This window comes from Lonchura striata, chromosome 36 (genome assembly GCF_050655825.1).
Source record: "Lonchura striata isolate lonStrDom1 chromosome 36, ASM5065582v1, whole genome shotgun sequence".
Classification (NCBI taxonomy): domain Eukaryota; kingdom Metazoa; phylum Chordata; class Aves; order Passeriformes; family Estrildidae; genus Lonchura; species Lonchura striata.
Window position 1 is genome coordinate 10585225 of NC_140738.1, and position 15167 is coordinate 10600391.

The 15167-nt window shown below is 52.1% G+C and overlaps 1 protein-coding gene across 1 annotated transcript; it reads left to right on the forward strand.

Moving 5' to 3' along the window:
- Positions 1-13071: 13071 nt before the first annotated feature.
- LOC146764145 (olfactory receptor 14I1-like) lies at positions 13072-14564 on the forward strand. The gene is made up of 2 exons (XM_085565462.1): positions 13072-14222; positions 14530-14564. The coding sequence occupies exons 1-2, from the start codon at positions 13778-13780 to the stop codon at positions 14562-14564; spliced, it is 480 nt and encodes a 159-aa protein (XP_085421588.1). The 5' UTR covers positions 13072-13777.
- Positions 14565-15167: the final 603 nt, after the last annotated feature.

The following is a 15167-nucleotide window of genomic DNA, read 5'->3' on the forward strand; positions in this document are numbered from 1 at the left end:
TGCCCCATGTCACTGACTGGATTTCTGGCTACCCTCAGGAGAGATAACTTGGAAATCTCTGGGGTATCAAGTTCCATGCTCTGCCCTCGAGGGCACCTTCAGAATTGAAGCCTCGGAAATCCACAGGTCACCGAGTCCTGTGGTCTGGCCTCGAGGTCAGCTGCAGGAACAATGCCTCAGAAAAGCTCCGGGTAGGGCAGGAACGAGCGCGCTGTGCGGGGGCTCCTCACAGCACCGCTCTGTCCCGTCCTGTCCCATCCCCTGCTCCAAGCACTGTGGCGTGCTCTTGCCACTTCCAGCTCCTATGTCAGCACGTGTCACAAAGGGCCCTTGGAAACCCAGCTCCATTCCATGCTGCACCGTGTCAGCAAGGGCCCTTGGACACCCAGCTCCATTCCATGCTGCATGTGTCACAAAGGGCCCTTGGAAACACTGCCACCTGCCCTGAGGCCACACCCTGCCCACCCAAAGTGGTCCAGGTTGGAAGGAATCCCTGGTCTCAAGTGTCTGAGACAGCCCAACAGGATCTTTAGGAATGGCTCAGACCATCAGCAAACGCTGCCCTGCTCTGCGGGCTCAGGGCAGCAGAAGGAGCCCCCAGGGCTGCTGACGCAGCCACGGCGGGAAGGGCATGGGGCCTTCCACAGAAGCTGGCACAGCCTCCTCGGGACACATCCCAGATCGTGGCCATCCCAAACCCGCAAGTGTGGCACAGACAAGGAACGTGTGGGCCAGGGAAGGAATGCTGCTCTGAGCCCTGGGGCCCGGGGAGTGCTGACACCAGCAGGTGAGGCAGAGTCCCTGCCCAAGCAGACCTGCCACCCCCGAAGCCCTGGCAGGCCTGGTGCCATCTCCTGCCCCAGAGACCTGTGCCCCTGGGGGGCTTCTGTGCCAGAGGGAGCCAAAGCCCAGGGGCACTGGGGACTGTGCTCCTGCCTGCAGGGGCTGTTGGCAGGAACACCTGGAGCAACTGCTGGCAACAATGAGTAGATGGCAAAATGGTTAACCCTGTCCCGGTGTAGAGATCTAAGTGGCCAATAGAGTACAGCTCTCCCCTCTTGTTCCCTGCAGCAGAATCAGGACCATGAACAGAAACAGTCACAGATATTCTTTCTGCGCCCCATTAGCAAAGCTGTGCAAAACCACAGATGCTGCCTTCAAATGGACTCAGATTCCAGCCTAGACCTCTCACCTCCCAGACAACTCCTTCCCCAACACACCTCCAAAACCAACAGCCTGCAAACACCACACAGAAGCCCTCAGCATCCCGCCAGGACCCCCAGCTGTCCCTGTCCCTGTTCCTGTCCCTGTCCCTGTCCCTGTCCCACATTCCCGCAGATGCCCTGGTTCCCTGCACGTGCCGTGGGATGGCACTCAGGAGGATCTGCTCCAAGGCCTTCCCCGGCAGCAAGCTCAGGCTGCCAGGCCTATGGATCCTGGATCATCCTTCCCACCAAGCCTTCCATTGGCACGGCTCTTCCATTGGCACATCTGCGCTCAGCTGGGACTACTCCGCTCACCCAGGGCTCCTGGTAAAGGATGGAGAGCAGCCTGGCAAGCTCTTTCTCCAGCTCCCTCTGTGCTCTTGGGGAAGGTAGAACCTTCCACAGGAAAGCAACTACTGCCACAAGGAGTGGGTGGCATCAGGCAGCTCTGGGGAAGCCCCTCAGGAATGCTGTATCCTGAGGGAACACTGTTGGCCTTGACCTGTTGGCACCTGCAAAAGCTTCAAATCAGCTGCCTCAGCTCTCAGGGCCTCTCTTGGCCAGCATCCTGACGTGGATGCAGGACGGCTGCCAGGCACTGCTGGGACCCAGCGGGACAGGACCGGCTGTCTCGTGTCCACGCAGCAGCCCTGACACAGCCAGGGCCATCCCGAGAGCAGACAGACGCTCACGGGCCAGCAGAGAGGAGCAAGGAGCCCTGGGCTCCTCTCAGGGTACCTCAGCTGGGCTCGCTCCACAACACGCCCCCATTGGAAGGCCTGCTGATGTCCAGCTGCCAGAAATGCCTCCCTTGTGCTCTCCAAGATGCACAGGGAGAGCCAGTGAGCAGGACACTTGGGAGGCAAACCTTCCAAGCCTTTGCTAAGGCCAGGCACACACCAAGATCAGCCAAGACTCTCCACCACTCTGCCTGGCCCACCCAGCCCAGCTCTGTGCTGGCCCTGGGCCACAGCAGCTCCCAGCAAGCAGGAGGCAAATGCATCTTGCCAAGAGTTCAAACACAGCAGACAGGGAAGATGTGAAAAGTGAGTGTGTAAAGGCCTTTTAATTCACAGCTCCCACAGAGAGCTTTGGGGCTCACAGATGGACAGAGATGGTTCTGCTCACCCCTCTGTCCAAAGGGGGGTAACACACGCTGCTGCAGGTGCTTTAGTTGGTTCCTGCAGGTCCAGGTGGATGCCAAACCAGCTCTTCACAGGCTTCTCCCTTGCCCTGCCCCTCTGCCAAGTGCAGCGGGCCTCAAGGACTGAAAGGAGCACAGAGAGCCAAAGGGGGACACTCGCACCTGCCTCACTGGGAGCTCCCTGGGAAGCACTTTACTTGAGAAGCAAGCCCCTGTTCTCCAAATGCCTTTACCCAAATGTGCAGCTTTTCTGGCCAACACCAACACACCCTTAAGAAATGCTGGCAACGCTGAAGGCCTTCATGTCCTTTCAGGACAGGCACTCCAGCTGTAGCTCCTATTCCCCCAAGTGTGTTTCCAGGTGGAGGTTCAGAGGTACAGCCCCAGGCCCTCTACAAACACAAGCTGCTCACTGCCTCTTCACCTGCTTCAACTCCAGCCTGTGGTCACGGCAGCAAAACCAGGCTGTTCCTGGCCAGAGCCCAGAGCCCTGCTCCCGCAGGATGCTCTTGTCAGCACCTTCCAGGACTCTCCGCTGTGCATGCAGCGCTTTTCATGCCCGCTCCCAACAGGCTGTGGAAGGCAGAGCACAACCTGGCTGGCTCTGCCACCAGCACACCCCAAACACAGGCGGAGGAAGAAGCAGCAGGGGCTGTTTTGTGGCCATGCCCAAGAGAGACTGGAAGGTGCCCTCCCTCTGCTCTCACTTGGTTGGCTTTCTGACTGGCTCTGAGCCTGGGGCTCCTGGAGCCAGCTGGCATTTGCTCTGTGCACATGGGGGAGCTTCCAACAGCTTCTAACAGAAACCATTACTTCACCTACCAAAACCTGGCCATGCAAACCCAACAGATTTTCTTATCTATTTCCCACCTCCTCACTACACTAGGAATTTAATTCTAGTGATGATAATCATCAAGTGGTGACCAAGAGAGAAATTTAATATGTAAGTCTGCAGACACTGAAGTTCACACTACAGACTAAATGAAAAAATGCCTCAAACCTACTCATCGCAGAGACTAACTGCTGGCACATTTGTACATGTGCATTTATTCAATAAAACTAATTAATTAGTTGCAATGATTAGGCTGAATACTAATTTCGCACCAAGACCCTCCTGCTTTTGGACGCAATCCCAATTGAAAAGTATTATAATAACCATTACGTTTTTGGTAAAGACACATGCCTGATCTACATCCCACTGCAGCCACAGGTGGCACTGAATTTTAATGTTAAGGATTGGAACATACTACATTCCTGATCATGATTTAAATTGACAGCTCACACTTACTGCTTATGTGACAGCCCTCAGGTATCCAGCTGACACTACAGACTGTCTTTCCCAGGTTCAACACCTACACAAACAGGGAGATGGCCTCCCATCACATCTGCATATGTAAGATGGGCAAAATGAGAGAAAAATTTCCCTTTCTAGTATGAAATAAAGAGGAAAGCTGTCAGTCCTAACCCAGAGCTCTGCAGAAGGCTCTGTGGGGGAGCACCTGACGTTATTGAAGCTGTGTGCTCAGCCCAGAGCCCTGGAAAGATGGGATTGGCCTGGGTGCCTCAGCCTGTTTGGCGCTGGCTCTTGCACTGTTCTGGCCGTGCTGGTACAGCACTCACTGCTTGCCCAGCTTCCCTGCCATGTGTTGTACATGTTCCTGACCCATAAATCCTGTGAGACTATTGCTGATGGAATAGGGAGGAGTCACACTTTGAAAGAACCCTCTCCAGTTCCCCTTTGTTTGAACAGATGTACAACCTCGGCCATGCCTGGGAAGTGTTTCCTCACAGCCCACAGTGCACCTTCCAATCCCTGGAAGTCTGAAGGGAGCACTAGGAATTCCAACATCCACTAATGCAGACAAGGAGTGAAATCCTTTCTTACCTGAAATGGGTAGGAAAATATATTGATACTGTGAAGAAAGTAACATTCCTTCCCAAAATGCTATGGGTTTGAGATTCAATGTTCAGTTTAGAAAGGTTTTGTCCCCATCACTGAAGTCCAGACTTCATCACTAAACATGCTGAGGCCCTTTTCTCAGCTTCTCTGCTCCACCCTTCTTGCCAGCACTGGATGGCAGTGTCAGACTCCACTTGACACAAACTCCTCTGTGTGCTCCCCTCCTGCTGAAGGAAAGCTCGTGCCAAACTGTTCCTTCCCTGCTTTCCAGCCACAATGTCCACAGCCTCCTTCTGAAACATCCTCCCCTAAATGTCTGTCCCTTCAGAGGAGCACACACCCCTGGCTGTGCTTTGCACACTGGGTCTCTGTTTCTGTGGTGTTTGCATTTCAGTCTGTAAGGGGAGCACAGGGTGCAAGGAAAATGCCCGAGGCTAAAGATAACAGGAAGTCATCTGGTTGAAAACAAACAATTCTGAAAAGTTTATTCCTTTGCTTAAATCTATCTTATTAATGGAAGCCTAGTATTTATAACAATGAATACAGAGAGTATTTCTAATATCAATACAGAAACTATTTCTAACAATCAATACAGAGTATAACAGCCAATACAGAGATGATAGCAATCAAAAGAGAGTATTTCTAACAATCAGTACAGAGTATTTCTAACAATATAGGGTATATCTAACAATCAATACAGAGAGTATTTCTAGCAATCAATAGAAAGAGTATTTCTAACAATCAATACAGAGATTATAGCAATCAATACAGAATATTTAACAATCAATATACAGAAATAAGGATATTCTTAACCTAAGGAACTTAAAGAATTTCAAGCAGCAAGATTTTCTTACAGGAATGAAGTAATTTAAGAGGTAATTCAACAAATCTATCCACAAATGCTGGAAGATATCCTCCAGTTCTGCCCATGGAGATGCAAATGGCCCTGAGCAGTACAAGGGCTTTGTCAGAAAGGCCACTCCTTTCCAGGCTTTCCCCAGGAGCCCCAGGTCAATCTCTTCTTCTCTGTGCTCCCCTCTGGCTCCATTCCTACGCTGCCTCCAGATCATGAATGTGGCAGGGACAGCCAAGCAAACCACCGTGCATGTGTGACAATGGATCTTTCCTTCCAGTTCCCACAGAGGCCATGCCAGACACTCCTGTCTGGCTTCCAGGTCTGCAATTTCCTCCTCCAAGTGCAGCTGGTGCTGCCAAAGGTTTACTTCCCTCTCCTTCATCCTCTGGACAATTCCTTTATCATCCTCAGGAGAAATCCCATTTTTTCCAGGGGGCTGGTTGATGCTGAGAATGGCCATCAGCACCAGGTACCTATGGAAGATTCCTTCAGCCATGGCTGATCCTTCCCTGAAAGAGAAAGAAAGGAGGACAGAGCCAAGATCCAGACTATATTGCCTCGGGAAGAGACAGGAAAGAGGCTCGCCCCTGGCAGGAAGGCTCTGGCCAGCCCTGCAGAAAGGCTGGAGGCCAGAGGTGCTCCTCAGGGCTCGCCTGCTGCTGCCAGTTCCAGTCCAGCTGCCCAAAGAGGCTCCATGAGCATGTGGTGAGGAGGAAGAAGAGGAAGGTGCGAGACACAGGGACATGAACCTGAGCAGCCAGGTTTGAGGAGAGAGAAGCTCAGCATTGCAGATGGCAGGAGAAACCAAGCCCAGTCCCCCAAGCAGGAGGAGGAGAAGAAGGGCCCCCCAGGCTGGCTGCAGGCAGAAAATGGAGACCTTGCCCAAATGGGCTGGGGGTAGGGAATACACGGCCCTGCTTTCCAGCTACTCCCACCACTTCTGTCCCTGCCACTGCCTTGAGACAAAGCCCAATGAAATCCTGCTCAGCGTGGGCAAATGAGACCTTGAAGGACTTAGTGTCAGGTCAAGGCTTCCTTTCCCTCTCAAAGCCTTTCCCTTGGCAGCCTTGGGCAGGGGATTCATCCTCCCTCCCTCCTCCTTCCCACAGACCTGCTTGGAACCACTCCATGGGCACTTTCCATTCTCTGTGTCCGTCCTCAAGTGCAGTGCCAACCTGGGTCAGTCCTGGCTCTGTCCTGAGCTCCCAGGAGCTCACAGGCTGAGATGGCAATGCTCAGCCACACCAGGGCCCTGCCCCTGCCAGCAGCACCCCCACAAGCAGCAGCAGCAGCAGCAGCTGCAGCAGCAGCAGCATCAGCAGCAGCAGCAGCAGCAGCAGCAGCAGCTGCAGTCGCCTCTCAGCTGTTGGTGCCCCTGCACTGCAGCCCCCCCCGCTGGCACCAACGTTCCCTTGTGGCCTTGGAGACAGTCCTGAATCCATCCATGGGGTCACAGAGCCATGGAATCCCAGAGTTCCAGGTTCCTGGAATCCTAGAGTCATTGAATCCTGAGAACCACACTCAGAGGAGGAGGAGGAGGAAGAAGAGGAGGACGAGACAAGGAGGACGAAGAGGAGGTGGAAGATGAGGAGGAGGAATAGGAGGAGGAAGAGAGAGAATGAGGACAAGGAGGATGATGATGATGAGGAGAAGAACGAGGAGGAGGACAAGGAAGAGGATGAGCACAAGGAGAGGATGAGGAGGATGAGGAGGAGAAGGAAGATGAACAGGAGGAGGAGGAGGACAAGGAGGAGAATAAAGAAAAGGAGGAGGAGGAGGACAAGGATGAGGAGGACCAGGAGGAAAAGGACGAGGAGGATGAGGACGAGCAGGATGCAGAGGAGGAGGAGAAGGAGGAAGATGAGGAGGAGGAGAAGGAGGAGAATGAGGATGAGGAGGAGGACGATGAGGAGGAGGAGGAGGATAAGGATGAGGAGGATAAGGAGGAGGAGGATGACGAGGAGGAGGAGGATGAGGATGAAGAAAAGGACAAGGAGGAGGAGGACCAGGAGGACAAGGAGGACAAGGAGGACAAGGAGGAGAAGGATGAGGAAGACGAGGAGGAGGGGGAGGAATAGGAGGTGGAAGAGGATGAAAATGAGGATGTGGAGGAGGATGATGAGGAGAAGGAGGGTAAGGATGATCAGGACAAGGAGGAGGAGAAGGAGGGGGAGGACTAGGATGACAAGGAGGACAAGGAGGACGAGGAGGAGGAGGAGTAGGAGGACGAGTAAATGGAGGAGGAGGACAAGGAGGAGGAACAGGACAAGGAGGACGAGGAAGACCAGTAGGAGGAGGAAGAGGAGGAGGAGGGGGAGTAGGAGGACGAGGAGGACGAGGACGAGGATGAGGACGAAGACGAGGATGAGGACGAGGATGAGGACGAGGATGGGGATGAGAAGTAGGACGATGAGGAGGATGAGGAGGAGGAGGTGGAGGAGGGGTTGTTCAAAGAGCAGTTAAAGAATGAGGAGATGGGAACCTGTCCCCATGGAGAACCCATCTCCCAGATGTGCTCCATGCCCTTAACAATGGCCCCTGGGGAAATGGAAACCCCCTGGCTGTGCACGGCTGCTCCCAGTGTGCAAATACAGCCCTGGGCAGTGAGACTGGGACTGCCTGGGAAATTGTTCTGGGTGTGATGGCCCTGGCAGGGCCAGCCCAGAGGCTGCAGGGCTGGACCTTCATCCACTGGAATTAGTCAGGATAAATCAGAAGCAAATGAGAGTTAACAATGCAGGAACAGGAATCCAGATTCCTCCAGGACACTTTGGTTTGATAACTGCTCACTGGAGCTTGGCCTTGCAAAGTGCTCATGCCATGGGAGGAAGAACTGATTATCAAGGGAAAATTAAAGTAATTTAGTTAAACAATAGTGAACAAGATTGGATTATTCAAACCCATGTCAGGGTAGCACAATTACTAATATTGTCAGTGTTTAAAACAATTGGGAAAAAAGGATATCCACCTCAAATCACTGCTGTTGGTGGAGATAAAGGGTTTGGATCCAGCAGTGCTAATAATGGAGCCAGAGTGTGGCTCCAGAGGCCAAAAGGCCTCCCAAGGCAGCTGAAGGAACAGCTCCTGGGAAGGACAGCAGTGTTTGAATCCTGAAACCTGGGCAGGAACGATGGGAATGTGTCCCTGCAGCCAAGTGCTCTGTGTGAGAACAGGTAGATATTACAGGAGATTGTTTTACACATCCTGCCAGACCAAATCCCCCTGTTTGCCCCAGTGAAAACTCATGACCTGGGCTCCATCTAGGATGGAGCCAGGGCCAGGCTCTTGTACTGCCCAAGGTGTATCCCTTGAAGACCTTTTAATAAATCCTGCTTTATTCCTTTAACACTGCCTGGCTCTGTTCTAGGCAGCCTCTCAAGGCATCACCACCAAACCAAGGGAGCATGGACCAGGTCTGGCTGGCTGGGCCTCCTGGGGAGCACCTGGCCACCTTGGCATGTCGAGGGCTGCTTCTCACCTGCCCTGAGGCACTGGGGCTCTGGGCTCTCCTTCCAATGGGAGAGAACTCTCCTTCTCCTCCATGGGTCATGGCCAAAACTGGGATTCCTCCTCCAAAACTCTGTACATCCAAGGATAGCTCCCAAGTGAAAGCTGCCACGACAAACAGGTCTGGCTGCCCTTGGCCTCTTGGGAGCTGCCTCTAATCTGCTTTAGAAACGCTGGGACTTGGTGCTTTCCTTCCAATGAAAAGACTTGTCCTTCTTCTCAAGGTGACTGTGTTCAAAATTGAGATTCCTCCTCCCAAATTCTGTGTATGCAAGGATTCTTCCATGACAAAAGCTGCCATGAAGAACAGGTCTGGATGTCTCAGCCTCCCAGAAGCCACCTCTTTCTTCTTCTGCCTTTGAAACATTTTGGCTCTGTGCTTTCCTTCCTATGGAAAAACCTGTACTTCTCCAGGTGTCCATATCTGAAACTGGGATCCCACCTCTAAAATTCCCTACATCCAAGGGTTGCTCCCAGCCAAAATCTTCCAGAACTGACAACTCTGGCCAGCCTTGGCCTCTGGTGGCTGCCCCTGCCACACTGGGGCTCGGTTCTTTCCTTCCCATGGAGATCACTGTGACACTGTGGGCACCTCATGGAACCAAGGGGATCATTGTGGCACCACTGGAGCCCATGGAACCAAGGGGCCATGGTGACACCGCGGGGCTTCATGGACCCAGAGACCATTGTGACTCTGTGGGGCCTGATGGAACCATGGAGACCATTCCGACCCTTCAGGGCCTGGTGTCACCAAGGGGGCATTGTGACATCTCAGGGCCTCGTGGAAGCAAGGGATCATTGGGACATTGTGGGGCCCAATGGAACTGAGGGAACATGGACCAGGTCTGGCTGGCTTGGCCTGCCAGGGGCCACCTGACAGGTCTGGCTGATGTTGGAATGTCGAGGGCTGCCTGTCATCAGCTCCTGGAGCACTGGGGCTCTGTGCTCTTCTTTGTATGGGAAAGAACCGTCTGTCTTTTCAGATGCCCATTGCCAAAACTGACAGTCTGCCTAAAAAATTTCCTATATTCAAGGGTATCTCTAAGAACAAAATCTGGCAGCTCTGGCTGGCCTTGTCCTTAGGTGGTCACTTCTCATTTGCCCCTAAAACAGTGGGACTCTGTTTCTTCATTCCTATGGAAAAAAACTGGTCCTCATGACCAGGAACCATGGCCAAAATTAGAATTGGCCATCAAGCCCAGCCGGAGTCAAATAGCCATCTGTAGACCCAGGGGGAGATATTGACTCTGCCAGAGCTGCCATCCTCCCTCCAGTGAGAGAAAAGGACACAGGGCAGGAACACAGAGGAGCAACATGAACACACCGAGGTCAGGGAAGAGGAAGTTGAGTCCCAGATGGGAGGGATGAGGAGATGCCTTGATCTTGGGGCTGAAATCCTCTGGTAAAGCTATGGAGAAGGATGTCATGGATACATCAGACTCTCTTTTTCCCTATAAAACATTGAAAACTATGGGGAGATGACTTGTTCAGCAAAGACCTCCATGCTAAAGTAAGCAAATGTTGAAGTAGCTGTGATCCCATGAGAAGTCTGAACATTGAAAGAGAGAAGAGTTATGAGACCCTGTGCCCTCAGGGAGAGAAGAAGACCTCTTTTCCCAGAGCTGAAGATGATTTCAGAAATAGATGAAGAGATCCTTTGCCCTTAAACAGCTCATCTTTAAACTAATACCCCATAAGTTGGCATGGCCGCTAAACAGAGCTGTGGGAAAAGCTGTGAAAACATGGGAGTGACCTCACAATTGAAGATTTTTCCAGGCAGTGGTTATTCATGGAAATGAAAAGCCATGAGATAACTGTTTTCTTGTGGACAATTCTCCATAACATTAACAAGAGGTACTTCTCTCCTGATGTGAACTGAAGAAACATTAAAATATTCTAGAGGTGGTAAACTGACTGAAAATTTCAGGTTTTGTCTCTACATTGTCAGGTTGTATGGAGAGAGGATGTGTTCTGAAAGTTTTGTTCATATTCTTATAACTCTTTCATTTAGTTACTGCTAATAAACTTTTCTTTACACTCTTTTAAAGTTTTGAGCCCACTTTGCCTTTCTCCTAATCCTATCTCGCAGCAGGAAATGAGTAAGTATATTCTAGTGTGTGCACTGGTAATTAGCCAGCACTGAACCCACCACACTAATTGATGCGTTGACTGAGAAATATCAAATAGGCAAACGAAAACTACCATAGAAATCTTCCTGATGAACTGCCGCAGACAAGAGGGAAATCGAGGCACAGCCATGGTTTGTCAGGACTTGCTTGATCCTAATGAGCCCCATGGTGCATTTGGACCTGAGTCCTGGAACCTCAGGGCCTGAGAGGAGATTGCACAAACCCTTCCAGGAGGCAAAAGTCAGAAAAAAACCCCAAAGTTTCTCGAGGTCTTAATGGGACCCACTGAGGTCCATCCCCAACACAGGCTCCTCATGGATGCCTAGGAGGAGAGTATTGGAGGCCAGGATGGCACAAAAACCTCTCAGAGACTCCAAATGGCACAAAAACCTCTCAGTTTTGGAAGAAGAATTCAAAGAACCTCGCAAAATTTGAGTATCTCAGAGTATTAATGAACCCCACTGAGTGTCAGTACAAAGCTCTCAAGGGACACATTAAAGCAGATAATTGGGGCAATGATTGCACAAGCCTCTCACAGAGTCTGTAACAAAAGTGAAACACCAATTACCTTAAAAAACTGAAGTACCTTGAAGCATTAATGAGCCCCACTGAGTGCTGTGACTGACAAAGACTCTGCAGGGACTAATTAAAGCAGTTAATTGGAGGCCAGGATTGCACAAAGCTCTAAGAGATTCCAAGGCAAAAGCAAAAGCCAGAGTCCTTTGAAAAACCTGCAGTCCCTGGGAGCATGAAGGAGCCCGCAGGGCCATTCCTGACCAAGGCTCCCCAGGGACTCCTTCCAGCAGATCCTTGAGGCCACTGAGATGTGGGCTGGGGGGGGATGCAGAGGGCAGGAGCAGGGGCTGACAGTGCCCAGCCTGGCTGGGGCTGTGCCAGGAGGCCCCAGGGCCTCAGGACAAGGTGTCTCCTCACAGCCCTTGGTGGCACAGACACTGCTGTGCCCCAGGGCAGCAAGACTTGGCTTCTCTTTGTCCCCACCTGGCATCAGTGCCTCCAGTTCTCTGCTCTGCCTGGGGCCTGGGGACACTTTCTCAGTCGTGTCTCTCAGTGGGACCCATTAAAAGTCCAAGAAACTTTGGAGTTGGATTCTGACTTGGAGTTCTGAAGAGGTTTCTGCAGCTCCCTCTCAGGGCCTGATGTTCAGGGCCTGAGCACAAAGCCCCAGAGGGTCATTAAAGTCCTTGTGCTGTGTCTGTGCTGCTGAGCTGGGCTGGGCTCCTGGCACAGAGGGAGATCCTGGTAATCAAGCAGAGCTTCAAAAGCACATTTCTCTTGCTGAGCAGCTCTTCTCCCAGCCCAGCAGTGCTGGGGCACTGCCTGCAGCCAGCCCAGGCACAGCACAGAGGCACAGAGAGCTTCAATCAGTCAGGACTGGGAAGAGGCTGAGAAGTGCCCGGGGCAGAATCACTGCCAGCCCTTGGCACAGGAACCTCTGGCTGCAGGACAATGCAGCTGCAGCTCCTGGAGAGATCTCCTAAAGCTGGAACATGCCAATGCCCACAGACCCTGTGAGTACTGAGTCTTTCTGGTGCAGGGAAGGTGAAATGCTCATGAAGCTCTGACATGCTGAGGGCTTCTGATTAGTCATAGAATATTTCCAAGACAAGGATTTTGATAAAAATTTGGAAATTTCCTAAGAATTTGTAGTCAGCTGTCTACTATTGAAGAATGGCAGGGAAAGAAGGATAAATATTAAAGGTTGATTATGAATATTGACAAGTGCATGAGACGTCTGAACTGTTACTTTTAGTGATCAGTAGGTTCACAGGAGATCCCTAATGTGCTTTCAGCCACTCTGCCCATGGACAGCACCAGCATCACCTTTGCTGGAGCCATCAGGCTCAGTCTGAGCTGTCCTCTCTCCCAGCTGCAAACAGAACCTGCCCCCAGCCCGTGCCCTGCAAACAGGCAGGGTTCTGTCAGGCCAAGGAGAGGGCACAGAGATTTGGGGTCTGGGAGTGCTGACAGGGAGAGATGAGGCACAGGGAAACACCTGCAGGAGGAAAATCTCCAGGAAGCACAGAGAAGATCAGGGAAGGAGAGAAAACAAAACCCAGAAATGCTGAGGCAGGGAGAGTTTAGAGATGTCCAGACGATCCCCTCCAGTGCAGCCCCTCCCTCTGCACAAGCCCCCTCCCTCCTGTGCCCCAGCCAAGCCTCTGCCCTCAGGGCCGGGGCTCCAAGGCGTGCAGCCCCTCCTGTGCAGGCAGAGCTGCAGCAGAGCCGTGGGGCAGCTCTGCAGCCCCGGGCCCAGTTCCCTCTGCAGAGCACAGGGCTGGGAGCAGCTGCCCGGCACTGGGGGCTCTGGCAGGGGCACAGCTGGCTCAGGGTGACACAGCTGTCCCCAGTGCCCGGCTCTGGGCAATGCTGGCAGTGCAGCCAGGGAAGGAGCTGCACCTCCCTTCATCCAGTGCCATCAGAGGGACACTTGGAAGTGTCCCTGAGATTTCAGTCCAAGCTGGGAGCTTCAATGCAGGGTGCCAACCTGTCTTAGAGCATCTCTGAGTTATAAGATTGATGGGGAGAGGCAGAAATGTTCTGAGACTGAAAATGCTTCTGGGTTGGTGAAATGAGCAATGTGAGTCCCTGACTACAAATGTGGAGCTGGGCTGTGGTGGATCCATCTGCTCTCAGATGTACCTGGGGGTTTTTATGGGAAAATGTGGGAAGCTGATCATCCTAACCCAGAGAAAGGTTAAAGCCCAGAGAAATTCTAAAGAGGTCAGAATGACAGAGCATCTCCCCTCACTCTCCTCTCATCACTTTGCCACAGAGAACTTACTCATTTCTCCCAGAGTGCAGCAGGAATGTTGAGGATTTCTGATTTCCAGGAACAGCAGGACTGATATAAGGGTGTTTATGAAGAAAACCCCAGAATTGTAGAACACAAAAACTGTCTATATGTGTTCCATGTGAGGGGGTATGGGAAATTACTTTGATTTTGGTTACAGGCATCGCCTCTAATTCTTCACTGTCCTTTCTCCATGAACAGGTGCCCATGTGCAGCCACAGCAAATGTCCAACAGCAGCTCCATCAGCCACTTCCTCCTGCTGGCACTGGCAGACATGTGGCAGCTGCAGCTCCTGCACTTCTGCCTCTTCCTGGGCATCTCCCTGGCTGCCCTCCTGGGCAACGGCCTCATCATCAGCGCCGTAGCCTGCGGCCACCACCTGCACACGCCCATGTTCTTCTTCCTGCTCAACCTGGCCCTCAGCGACCTGGGCTCCATCTGCACCACTGTCCCCAAAGCCATGCACAATTCCCTCTGGGACACCAGCACCATCTCCTACACAGGATGTGCTGCTCAGATCTTTTTCTTTATGCTCTTCATTGGAGCAGAGATTTCCATCCTGACCATCATGTGCTACGACCGCTGCATGTCCATCTGCAAACCCCTGCACTACGGGACCCTCCTGGGCAGCAGAGCTTGTGCCCACATGGCAGCAGCTGCCTGGGCCAGTGGCTTTCTCAATGCTCTCATGCACACAGCCAATACATTTTCCCTGCCCCTGTGCCATGGCAATGCCCTGGGCCAGTTCTTCTGTGAAATCCCACAGATCTTCAAGCTCTCCTGCTCCAAGTTTTATCTCAGGGAACTTGGGCTTCTTGTGGTTACTGGTAGTTTATCATTGTGTTGTTCTGTGTTCATTATTTTCTCCTATGTGCAAATCTTCAGGGCTGTGCTGAGGATCCCCTCTGAGCAGGGACGGCACAAAGCCTTTTCTACCTGCCTCCCTCACCTGGCCGTGGTCTCTCTGTTTGTCAGCACTGGTGTATTTGCCTACCTGCAGCCCCCCTTAAAGTCCTCCCCATCCCTGGATCTGTCCCTGTCAGTTCTGTACTCAGTGGTGCCTCCAGCCCTGAACCCCCTCATCTACAGCCTGAGTAACCAGGAGCTCAAGGCTGTAGTGAGGAGACTGATGACTGGATGGTTTCAGAAACATTAAATAGCTGGCCAATTTCTGCAAATCACTTGTAATAAAAGTAATCTTTGATACTAATTGTTGGTTTCATTATAGAGGTGCTTTTTTACTTTGTTTTAGGTTTTTGAGATTGCCCACAAAAAAGTATCATTGTTTGTGCCATTTCTCATTTTGTTACTTCCACCTTCCCTGTGCCCACAAACTGTGTCAATGAGGGGTTGAACTCTTGGTGGATTTAAGGAACTAAATTATCTCCCAGCACAGTTTTCTGCAGAGATGCCCTTTTGCTGCATTCTCTGGAGCTGCAGCAGCAATGTCTGTGTGCAGAGCTGGGGCAGATCAGTGCTGGCACAGCAGCTCTGCTCCTGCTGGCCACACCATTCCTGATCCAGGCCAGGAGCCATTGGCCTTCTTGGCCACCTGGGCACACTGCTGGCTCATGTCCAGCCTGCTGTCCATCAGTCCCTGCAGGTCCCTTTCT